Below are 12,221 nucleotides of genomic sequence, written 5' to 3'. Positions count from 1 at the left end.
TGATGTTTTAAGAGTTTATTTTGAAGATCATTTTAAAAACAAAGTTAAAGACAATCTGAGAAAAAAATTGCACAGAATACACTCATTAAATAAGTATGGTGATTAAATCAAAATAAGGGATATATGTTTTCTTCTGCAATTCCGGAAATAAGTTCTGTTGTCCTGAAGGTTCTTATACTTCCAAAAGGGGGGGGGGGGGAATCATGGCAATTAAAGCTGCCTCTTAATCATGTAAATCTACAGTAGAAACCAAATTTTTCTGTTCTTCCCAATAAATCAGTTTCGATCTTCAAACTGTGCCTTGTTTTTTAAAAGATATGATGCTAGAAATTCAATGGGATTTGGTGGTCTGTAAGGGAAAAGAAATCCAAAATTTAGAAATTTATATTCTGAGTGTATTAATTTAAATGTATTATTCCACAACAAAAACACATGATTTTCACTTTAATTTTCATTTTAAACTCAAAGGCCATTTGTGGTAAATACGGTAAATGAAACAGTCAAGTCACATAGTTAAAAGAGACTGAAAGTTTTGTATGGCTTCAATCTGGTTATAAACACAATTCTAAAACACAAGTTTCAAAAATATAATTTTTGACAATGGGATGACAATTACCCAGGTGGGATAATGACTTAAAGGGGTCACCAGGGAGAATTCTGGGGTCCTGACAGTATTCAGTTTCTTGATCTGAGTGCAAGTTATGTGGATAATGTTTGGATTCTGAAAATTCATCAAACCATACATCTACGATATGCACAATTTTTTCCACAGGTATTACCCTTCAATAAGAGTATAAAAACAATATAGAAAAATGGTTGTAGCATCACTGAGACAAGTGGATGAACTCCCGAAAAACTAATCAAAGGATTCAATATTCATTTGGACAAATAAGTTCTGGTATTTTTCTTTTTAAAAAGGCACCTCTAGGGACACCTGGGTGGCTTGGTCAGTTAAACGTCTGCCTTTGGCTCAGGTCATGATCCCGGGGTACTGGTATAGGGTCCCACATCATGCTCCTTGCTCAGCAGGGAGCCTGCTTCTCCCTCTGCCTGCCACTCCCCCTGCTTGTGCCCTGTCTCTCTCTCTGACAAATAAGTAAATAAAATCTTAAAAAAAAAAAAAGCACCTCTATTTTACTTCAAATACTTACATCAATAATAGTTCTAATACTGCTACCACTCAGTGCAACTGAGAAGTTAAACATATTTTAAAATTAAGAGGTGGTAAGGGCATCTGGGTGGCTCAGTCGGTTAAGCATCTGCCTTTGGCTCAGGTCATGATCCCAGGGTCCTGGGTCTCTGGTCAACAGAAGACTGCATCTCCCTCTCCTTCTGCCTACTGCTCTGCCTACTCGTGCTCTCTCTCTCTAAATAAATAAATAAATAAAATCTTAAAAAAAAAAATTAAGTGGTGGGAGAATGGGGAATTGGAGGAAAGTGGTCAAAAGGCACACACTTCCAGTTACAAAATGAATAAGCACCAGGGTTATAATGTACAACACAATGACCACAGCTAACACTGCTGTGTGATAGACAGCAAAGCTGTTGAGGGGAGGACCTAAGAGTTCTCATCACAAGGAGAATGTCTTTTTTTTTTCTTTTTATTGCATCTATTTGAGATGATGGATGTTAACTAAACCCATTGCAGCATCATTTCACGATATATGTAAATCAAGCCACTATGCTGTATGCCTTAGGCTTATACAGTGATGTATGTCAATTATTTCTCTATAAAACTAGGAAAAAATGTTAACAAAAGATATATTTCATATTTATCACTTTTCCATAAATTATTCTTGGTAAGAAAACAAGTCAAAAGTCGAGAGACAGGGGCGCCTGGGTGGCACAGCGGTTAAGCGTCTGCCTTCGGCTCAGGACGTGATCCTGGCGTTATGGGATCGAGCCCCACGTCAGGCTCCTCTGCTATGAGCCTGCTTCTTCCTCTCCCACTCCCCCTGCTTGTGTTCCCTCTCTCGCTGGCTGTCTCTATCTCTGTCAAATAAATAAATAAAATATTAAAAAAAAAAAAAAAAAAAGTCGAGAGACAAAAAGTTGGGGGAATCAGCTATTTAAAATCCTACTATGGAAAGGCATATTTACAATTAATTTACAATGATCTCAAAACATTCCCTTAGCATTTTAAACAGTCTTTTGAACTGCCTAGACATAAACAATTTTTCACATATTTATGATTAATTTCATGAATAATTTTGCCATAATTCCTTACTTAAAAAGTGTATCTACTAACAGCATGTTACTTAAAAACTTCAAATTTTTCCTTCTAGCATTTAAAGCAATATTCATAATTCCCCTATATCGACTTTCTGTAAAGAACAACAAAATATACAAAAGATGCCCATTGACATTTAATTGACACTTAGAGCAAAGACATATCCTGCAGTCATAAACAAATCCTATTCTATACATATAACCAACCTACAAAAACGTTTTTCTTATTGGATTTGCTTATACAAAAGAACTTGGGTAGAATTATGAGGAAAAAACATGTACAGAAAAAAACTGTAATATTGCCAACAAAGAAGTATAAATCAAAACAAGTTGGCAAGAAAAGTTCATAATAACACTCATGCTGATGAGGTTATGATAGTGGAAGAAATTGAAGGATAAACTTTTGGAGAGAAAAGTGATTTTATGTGTCAAACACTGTAATAGTCATGTTCCTCAAACTAGCAAATCAACTCTTGGAAATTTATCATAAGAAAGTAATTAAGCAGGAGGGGCGCCTGGGTGGCACAGCGGTTAAGCGTCTGCCTTCAGCTCAGGGAGTGATCCCAGCGTTATGGGATCGAGCCCCACATCAGGCTCCTCCGCTATGAGCCTGCTTCTTCCTCTCCCACTCCCCCTGCTTGTGTTCCCTCTCTCACTGGCTGTCTCTATCTCTGTCAAATAAATAAATAAAATCTTTAAAAAAAAAAAAAGTAATTAAGCAAGGGCACCTGAGTGGCTCATAGTCAGTTATGCATCTGACGTCAGTCCAGGTCATGATCCCAGGGACCTACTCAGTGGGGTGCCTGTTTCTACCTCTACTTCTGCCCCTCCCCCCACCTTGTACCCGCTGGCTCGCACTCTCTCTCAAATAAATTAATAAAATCTTTTAAAAAAAAAGTAATTAAACAAAGGCAAAAGAGGCATAAAAACATATAAATTGCCGGCTAACCTACATCAACAAAGGAAATTGGACATAAGTGTTCAACAATGAGAAAATGGCTAAGTTAAATGCGGTACTGTTATAATTAAATTATAATCACAAAGACTATGCAGAGATATGGAAAGAGTTTTATGTTATAATATTAAGTAAAAGGGACATCTAAAATTACATGTATATTACACAGCTTTACAAATATGTATATGATCTAAAACTAGTAGATAAATGAAAGTGTCTGAATTGTTGAGATTATGGCATTTTTTTTAAACTCTAACACCCATAAATTCCTTATATTTTAAAAATAACACAACTAATGATATTCCTTCTCTTTTAAAAAAAAAAACAACTAATGATATTTCAATTAGGGAAGTCTTTATTTAGCTTTCTCTGGTAACTCCATTCGCAAGACACTATTATCTTACCTTTCTTTTGCAAGCACAGCAAGTCCCTGTAATAAAATAGGCACAACTGTCTGATCCAGGTAGGCACGAGTTGGCAAAGACTGGAGATCCACTTTCTGTTTTGATGACTTTTCTGCATTTATCTTCTCATTGTCTACTATCCTCTAGTGGATTCAAAAAACATGCATGTATATTACAAATGACTAGATTATCTTGAGTGCTAAACAAAAATTAATGGAAATACAACACTAAAAGGAAAGACAAATCGATGACTAGAAAGCTGATATTGAATAGCAAATCTCTGCCAAAAAAAAAAATCAGACCGATCTCTAAAATCCATTTAAACCTTTTCTCTCTGAAGGCAACATAGTATCTCATTCTTTTATTTACTTGTTTTAATTAAGTAGGCTCCACCCCCAATGTGGGGCTTGAACCCATGAGCCTGAAATCAAGCACAGCACACTCTACGGACTTGAGTCAGCCACACACTCCAGTATCTCCATCCTACTCCTTCTCCCTTTCCTTCTGCCTGTTTAGGGGTAAATACAAGTGCTTTCTCTTTTTTTCATAAGAATACCTTCTTACACTATGCTTCAAAAAATCTGGACATGACACTAAGTAACACTGAATCACAGAGAAAGTTAGACCTGTTTCAATTCTTTCATCACAGACAGTATCAAGGACAAAGACTCACTTTGGTACTAACAGGTCTGTAACACTTCTGTAACATTTGCTACACTCTTTTCTTAACAGAGAGAGCAGGCTGCAGGCTCAGAGCTTTCCAATGGCAAAAGAATGTAGCTAAAATTTATTACCACCATTTTGTATTCACTGTTTTCATTTTTATGGTTATCCTCTATCAAAAATGAGAATGCTTTTCCATTTGTTTTTTAAAGAAATGCATTTGTGACTTTTAAAAGTGAACAGAATCAAGAAAAAATACTAAGTAAATGATAGCCAAAAAATGGGGGAAATTACTAATATGGAAAAGATCATTAACGTGATATTTAAATGATGTTTAAGAAACAACTTATACTTTCTACCCATAGAAACCCCAAATTTTAGGTCTTTGACATAGATTTATCTGACATCCAGAGCACCAAAAACTGCTTTATTGAAAAACTTTGCATTCTTTTACAAATCAACCATTTTAGAAATTTAGAAATAAGTGGCTATCTATAAGGCAAAACACTACTAAGAACATTTTCATTTCAATGAATTTTGGGGGGAGCCTGGGTGGCTCAGTCAGCTAATTGGCTAAGCAGCTGCCTTCACCTCAGGCCATGGGTCCTGAGATGGAGCCCTGCATCAGGCTCCCTACTCAGCAGGGGGTCAGCTTCTCCTCTCTCTGACCCTCCTCCCTGCTTATGCTCGTGCACTCTCTCTCTCTTTCTCTAATGAATAAATTTTTAAAAATAAAATAAAATAAAAATGAACTTTAGGGCACCTGGCTGGCTCAGTTGGTGGAGCATGCAACTCTTTTTTTTTTAAGATTTTATTTATTTATTTGACAGAGAGAGACGGTGAGAAAGGGAACACAAGCAAGGGGAGTGTGAAGGTGAGAGATGGAACACAAGCAAGTGGAGTGTGAAAGCGAGAAGCCGGCTTCCCGCTGAGCAGGGAGGTGGATGTGGGGCTCAATCCCAGGACCCTGGGATCATGACCTGAGCCTAAGGCAGACGCTTAATGGCTGAGCCACCCCTGGAGCATGCAACTCTTGACCTCGGGGTTGTGGGTTCAAGCCCCACATTGGACGTAGAGATTACTTAAAAATGAAATCATTTTTTATTTTATTTATTTTTTTTTAAAGATTTTATTTTTTATTTATTCGACAGAGATAGAGACAGCCAGAGAGAGGGAACACAAGCAGGGGGAGTGGGAGAGGAAGAAGCAGGCTCATAGCAGAAGAGCCTGATGTGGGGCTCGATCCCATAACGCCAGGATCACGCCCTGAGCCGAAGGCAGACGCTTAACCGCTATGCCACCCAGGCGCCCCATGAAATCATTTTTTAAAAAATGAGCTTTAACTTCAATCAAACTCAAACTGGATATGAGTCAACAACAAAAAAAAATTTTCTAGACTTAATTTTTTAGACAATTTTATTTTGTAAAAAGTGGTAAAAAAAAAAAAAAACTTCAATCATATACCTACAATTTATATATACCATGGTTTCCAAAGAGAGTTTCCACAACTATGTCTGTCAACTATTCTAACTTTGCTCATTTTTCCATCTTATTTTGAGACTTACAAGACAATAATGTTCTGTATTAACTAATGGTAAAATAGTTATTTGTTCATGGATTAAGAAATTTATTGTTCCCTGGTAAATTTCAACAGGTAATACCCATATATGACAAAAACGAGTCAGTTACATGACATTCTAATGCCTTCAATAAGAAGCAGCAACACTTGAACAACTCCTCTAGATCTTATAATAAACCCCTTGGCCAAATCCTCTTATTTTTTTTTTCATTCAAATATTTAATGAATATCCACTATGTGCCAACTGCCAGGCTTAATTTTAGTTAAGCCCATATCCTGAATTAATCCATATCTCAAAATTACTCCCCCTAAAAGGCAGAAGGTGTTAATGGTGTACAATAATCACAAAAATGGGGGAAAAAATAAGGTGAGCCCTAGGATTGTCCCAGCTTACTGCTTCCTGCCTAGAAAACTTATAGGATTTAATGTAGAACCAAAGCAGAGCCCAGCAGTCTCCCTGAGCTGAGAAGACAGACTTGAAACTTCAGGGAGGTCAAGACAACTAGAATTTGCAGGACAGAGTACTGCAGAGTGCATGGAGAGGAGAGAGATACACAGAAAGAGACTAAAGAGACTGCCTAGCAGTCTTCAGATGAAAACAGTGCGTGCATAACAGTAAACTACCCAAAGCCAAGGACAAAAACACCTGGAATGAGCAGGAGACATAATCCCTGCAGCTCATACAAGGCCAGGAATAGTTTATGTTCCTGTGACCCAAAATTGGAAAACTGTAATACGCGGAGCACTGGGGGAGATGAAAGGGGCAGATACTAGGCCTAAATTAAAGGCTGGTCTTGTCCTACCTAACAAAGCTTAAAGCAAACCTCAAAAGAATCAAATTGTTTCTCAGTAACTTTAGTGTGGCCTAGAACAAAGCACAAGAATGTCTGAAAGAATACAAAAATAACCAGTACCCAACAAGGTAAAATGCACAATGCCCAGCCTCCAATAAGAAATCACCACATAGGCAAAGAAGCAGGATATACTACCCATATTGAGGAAAAAATTCAAACCACAGAAATAGACTCAGAAATGATACAGATGATAGAATAGGCAATGCCATTAACCAGTTATTATAACATCTTCCACATCTTCAAGAAGGGAGAGGAAAATATAAGTAAATCAAGCTTACAGAGTACTTAAAAATATTTAAAGAAATAATGGCTGAAATTTTCCCAAATTTCATAAAAACTCTAAACCCACAGACCCAAGAAACTCGATGAATCCTAAGCACAACACACATATTTTTTTAAAAAACTACACAAAGACTTATCATAATCGAATCATTTAAAAACTGTAATAAAATTGTAAAAGCACCAAAAGAAAACACATTAAGTATGAAGAAGCAAAGAAAGAAGTGACTACAGATTTCTTGTCAGAAACAATGTCAGCCAACAAGACAGTGAAGCAAATCTATACCCAGCAAAAATATCCCAGGAATAAAGACAAGAAGAAAGAAAGAAAGAAAGAAAAAGAAAGAAAGAAAGAAAAGAAAGAAAGAAAGAACAAAATAATGACTTTTTTTTTTTTAAGATTTTATTTATTTATTTGACACAGACAGCCAGCGAGAGAGGGAACACAAGCAGGGGGAGTGGGAGAAGAAGAAGCAGGCTCATAGCAGAGGAGCCTGATGTGGGGCTCGATCCCATAATGCCAGGATCACGCCCTGAGCCGAAGGCAGACGCGTAACCACTGTGCCACCCAGGCGTCCCCAAAATAATGACTTTTTAAACATTCAGAAGCTTGAAGAATTCCTTACCAGCAGACCTACACTACAAGAAATGTTCAAAGAAGCCCTTAAGGCGAAGGAAATCTGGATCTAGACAAAAGAATGAAGAGTTAAGGGGTGCTTGGGTGCCTCAGTAAGTTAAGCATCTGCCTTTGGCTCAGGTCATGATCCCGGGGTCCCAGGATCAAGTCCCACATTGAGCTCCTTGCTCAGTGGACAGCCTGCTTCTCCCTCTCCCTCTGCTGCTCCCCGTTTGTGCATGCATGCTCTCACTCTAGCTCTCTCTCTCTCTGTCAAATAAATGAATAAAATCTTAATTTAAAAAAAAGAATGAAAAGTCAAGATGGCAAATATGGTAAATAGTACATATGTGGTTGTAAATGTGAAATATTCCTTTCCGCTATTGCTTAAATCTCTTTAAAGATAATTAACCCTTTAAAGAAAAAATAAAAATAATGAATTACAGGATTTATAACGTAAGTAAAATATGTAATAACAGTACAAAGGCCAGTTGAGAGAAAATGGGAGAATACTGTTACAAGGTTGTTTGTTTTTAAGATTTATTTATTTATTTTGTGAGAGAGAACAAACAGAGGGAAGGGCAGAGGAAGAGAATCTTTCAAGCAGAGTCCCTGCTGAGCAAGAAACCTGACTGAGGGCTGGATCCCACAACCCATGAGGTCATGACTTAAGCTGAAACCAAGAGTCTGACGCTCAACTGACTGAGCCACCCAGGCGTCCTTGTTGTAAGGTTCTTATACTATACACAAAAAGAAATAATACCACTTTAAGGTAAATTGTGAAGTTAGACTCACATGCTAAAAACTATAAAGCAAGCACCTAAAAAGAAATTAGAACTTTTAAGCCAATAAAAGGAAATAAAACGGAATAAGAGAAAAAGTAGCAGCAGCTATAGAGTAGTGGTTTCCAGACTTTCAAATATCACAACAAATTAAAAATTACAAAATGAACAAAGGGACTAACACAGGAATGTTAACTCTATTCTGCTAAGTAAAAACTTACAAATAAACTATTATTTTACTACCACCATTAATTCATAAAGAATGGGCATTTTAAAATTATAGAAGCAGGAGGACCAATCACCAAACAATGTATCATTATCAAACACTCCCTCCGCTCTCATTTTTTTTCTCACTTTACCATGGAAATTGGTCTGAGGACTTGAGAGAAAGCCTTTGGGAATCACTTCTCTACTGTATCATGACTGTGCCTTCATATACAAGCGCCATCAGGAAAAGACTGCTAATGGGGTGCCTGCGTGGCTCAGTCGTTAAGCGTCTGCCTTCCACTCAGGGCATGATCTCAAGGTCCTGGGATCAAGCCCCATGTCAGGCTCTCTGCTCAGCGGGAAGCCTGCCTCTGCCTCTCACATTCCCCCTGCTCGTGTTTCCTCTCTCGCTGTCTCCCTCTGTCAAATAAAAAAATCTTTAAAAAATATAAATACATTCATATATATATATGACTGCTGATGTCTATAAAGAAGTTTCTTGAATGAATAGAACACGAAGTGGTGTAGAGGGTCTTCACCAGTTTCAATTAAAGACTACATTATGAAAAGAAGTTCTCTTAACACTGATATCAAACCCAGAAGCGTTTCTAGCAATTTCATAAGGCACAGAGTGGTCATTCCACATGCCAGGGAACTCAAGATCATCAACACAATTTAACTCTACCTCAAAAATGTCAACCTGCCTGGGTTTAACACACAGCCTTCCACTTACTTCCTGGTGACTTTACACAAGTTCCTCAACTTCTCTGAGCTTTATAGGACTGAAGATACATGCAAATTACTTAGCAGTGTGCCTGGCACACAGTAAAAGTAAAGAGATACTAGCAGCTGTTCCTATTATTACTCTGCTTGGAAATACTCCCGTCTGCATTTACCCAAACTTAATCACTGGCAATGTCTTCCACCTCCTACCCCGATAAAACACACACATCTCCCGGAGACCTCTATTTTCCTAACCAATCCCACCCAGCTTTGGCTAATGCATTTGTCCTAGCATTCACTCATTCACTTACAAAACAACTTCTACTTTTAAATAACCACCTCCTCGCACTTATATGAAAAATCGCTAAGAAAATAGATCTTCTTTTGTATGTTTTTTACATGTATTCTTTGAACTCAGACTTAACTGTGTAAGGCAAAAACAATGTCTATTACGTGTGTTAAAGCTTCCAATGGCATCTACTACTAAACGCAAAGAAATCAACATTTATTAAATGTTGACTCCACCAGAAACACTATTCTGCTACAAAGACAACGGGTGCCAATTTTAATGTGCAGTTTTTCCAAAACATATCCCAACAGATTCATTAATACCCACCAAGCAAAACGATTCTGTCTCCATTAGTAACGCATGTTTGTTTTCTTTATATCCCTTTCAGAAGTTCAACCTCTTGACTCAAAACTAATTTGAACGTCTGTATACCACGAAGTATTAGTACCGCTAATAAAACAGGCTACCCATAATTTGATACTATTTAGTTCATGCTGATAAAGTTTTCCCTTGTGCAAAGTAACCTAGTAAAAATGGATCCCAAGTTTTCTCCAGCTTATGAAAGACGTTCAGATACGGCATAAGAACTGAGCGAATTACCTCAACATTGTCTGTGAGACCGTACTCAGAATGAGGGTTTTCTGCAACCTACAACACAAAACACAGGTCACTGAGACGTGAGCCACCCCTTCTTGCTGCACACCGCCACCCTGAAGCCAGGGCCTCCTGGTACCTGCGTCTGGCCCTCCAGCATCTGCTCTGGCTCCATGGCGGACCCTGCAAGTCACAATCCCCGGAAACCAGTCTTGGAAAACAAGAAGAACCGTGAGTTACCCGGGAGATTTCAACACGAAGATGCCAGGATGGAGTCCAGCCCAGCCCCCGACCCCGCCCCTCACCCCCACCTGGGCGCGGGAGCACCCGAAGCAGTACAGGAGCAAGGTGGGACAGTCCAAGACAGGGCGCCCGCATCAGGTCCAGAAGCTCCGCACTTGTCCCAAGAACCTAGAAGAAGTGAGAAAGGGGGAAAGGGAGCTGATTACCCGCGCCCAAGCCGCTCGTTCTTAAGAGCCCTGCACCGCGCCACCAACTCCCAGCACAAACCGCTTCAGCCGTAAGTGACGGATGTCGCACAACCGCCGCGCCTGCGCAGAACTCCCCAGCGGCTTTGGGGCGGGAGGGATTGGGACCTGGTTTGTCTCCATTACCTTGTACGGTTAACAGAGTGTCCTGGCCAAAACCTGGCCCTGGAGGTTGCCGGAGACTAGTTCTTCAACCTGCCTACCCAAGGCAAGCGCCACCCCAGCTGCAGAGCCAGTGACCACCGCAGTTGGCAAGGGTTCGGCCCGCGCAGCTCTCAGTGCTGCCTGAAAGCTTCTGCGGAAGCGAAATCACCCATTCGCTGGGTGGTTCTTACAAAAAAAAAAATCGACCTACGCTGAGCAGTCTATGAAAGAATGTCAATGTTTTGACTCTAAAAAGGTGGGGGAAGAAGCAGTGTTTGGGGATTTCATGGTAAGCTTAAATCTGTGAATATGAGATGTTAATGATACCATACATTTGTATCAAAGGTTGCAAAAAGTAACTAGTTTTCCAAAGTGTGATACTGTTGATACTATTGTATTTGTAAAAAACACAAAGGACAATTTGCCTCCTACATAGTATTCGTAAATAGCAAACAGGATTGTTTTAATTACAATAAATTCTATTTATTTTAATGTAAATACAAGCGATACACTCATTAAAGTTCCTACCTTTAATTCAACAAGCCCATTTTTAGTCGCACTTTGTAATATGAAAATTTGAAAACTTCGTATTAAATATTTGGAGACTAAATATGTCATATCAATATAAGGGAATGAAAGCTATTAAAAGTCATGACTCTAGAAATACAGAAACGTGATTGTAAGTTTTGAGAATGGTAGAGTACAACTTCATTTTGCTACTCTGCAAAAACTGAGCAGATAAAGATCTAAAATAAAATTGTTTAGGAACTGAACTTGTGGGTACGTTTTTATAAAGTTTAATTTTGTAGTGGATACTTGATTAGTATTGTAATTGGTGACAGTTACCATAGGGCACTTTGAGTATTTTTCATGTAGGACTGATGCAAAGATGTGGATGCATATGCACAAGATATAGAAATTGACCAGTACGTATATTAACTCAAATTAAGATTAAATGCTTTTCAGGAGTGGGAAATAACAGCAAATAAGTTTAGAGAATAATTGGGGAAGCTTAAGAGAATAGTTATGTGCATTGCTATATTATCATATATTCATACATTTCCCAATACATAGTAGACACTCAAATATTTCCAAATTCCAGAAAATAACTGAGAGCTGCTAATTTATATTTTCTAAGTACTGACAGTTTTAGTAAAATGGGAACCTAGACTGAGCTTCTTCAAGACAGGAACCTTGTCTTGTATAACTTAGTACTTTACACAGTGCCTAGTACATCATAAGGTTCACAACATATTTGGATTTGATTCATGGTTAAAACTGAATATAGATAGATACGCTGACACTACTAAAGACTATATATATATATGTATGTATGTGTGTATAAGATACATACATATATGATTACCAAAGGGAGCAGCACAGAACAATTAACTATCAACCAGCTTTCTCTCATC

At 38.3% G+C, this 12,221-nt stretch overlaps 1 protein-coding gene across 3 annotated transcripts; it reads right to left on the bottom strand.

The window, feature by feature from the left end:
- Positions 1 to 10,906, bottom strand: DPY30 (dpy-30 histone methyltransferase complex regulatory subunit). Of its 3 annotated transcripts, XM_034659682.1 has the most exons (6): positions 10,789 to 10,906; positions 10,486 to 10,585; positions 10,314 to 10,385; positions 10,181 to 10,228; positions 3,589 to 3,731; positions 1 to 349 (listed from the first exon to the last, which is right to left on the bottom strand). In XM_034659682.1, the coding sequence occupies exons 3-6, from the start codon at positions 10,347 to 10,349 to the stop codon at positions 277 to 279; spliced, it is 300 nt and encodes a 99-aa protein (XP_034515573.1). In that variant the 5' UTR covers positions 10,350 to 10,385; positions 10,486 to 10,585; positions 10,789 to 10,906; the 3' UTR covers positions 1 to 276. The 3 variants fall into 3 exon arrangements, with proteins under 3 accessions (XP_034515573.1, XP_002929156.1, XP_002929157.1); XM_002929110.4 differs by lacking the exons at positions 10,486 to 10,585; positions 10,789 to 10,906 and adding an exon at positions 10,624 to 10,717; XM_002929111.4 differs by lacking the exon at positions 10,789 to 10,906 and having other exon boundaries at positions 10,486 to 10,689.
- Between the last annotated feature and the right edge of the window lie 1,315 nt (positions 10,907 to 12,221).

The sequence above is a fragment of the Ailuropoda melanoleuca genome, chromosome 4, assembly GCF_002007445.2.
Source record: "Ailuropoda melanoleuca isolate Jingjing chromosome 4, ASM200744v2, whole genome shotgun sequence".
Lineage (NCBI taxonomy): Eukaryota > Metazoa > Chordata > Mammalia > Carnivora > Ursidae > Ailuropoda > Ailuropoda melanoleuca.
Note: the sequence above shows the minus strand (reverse complement) of the source record. Positions and strands in the feature narration are given on the sequence as shown.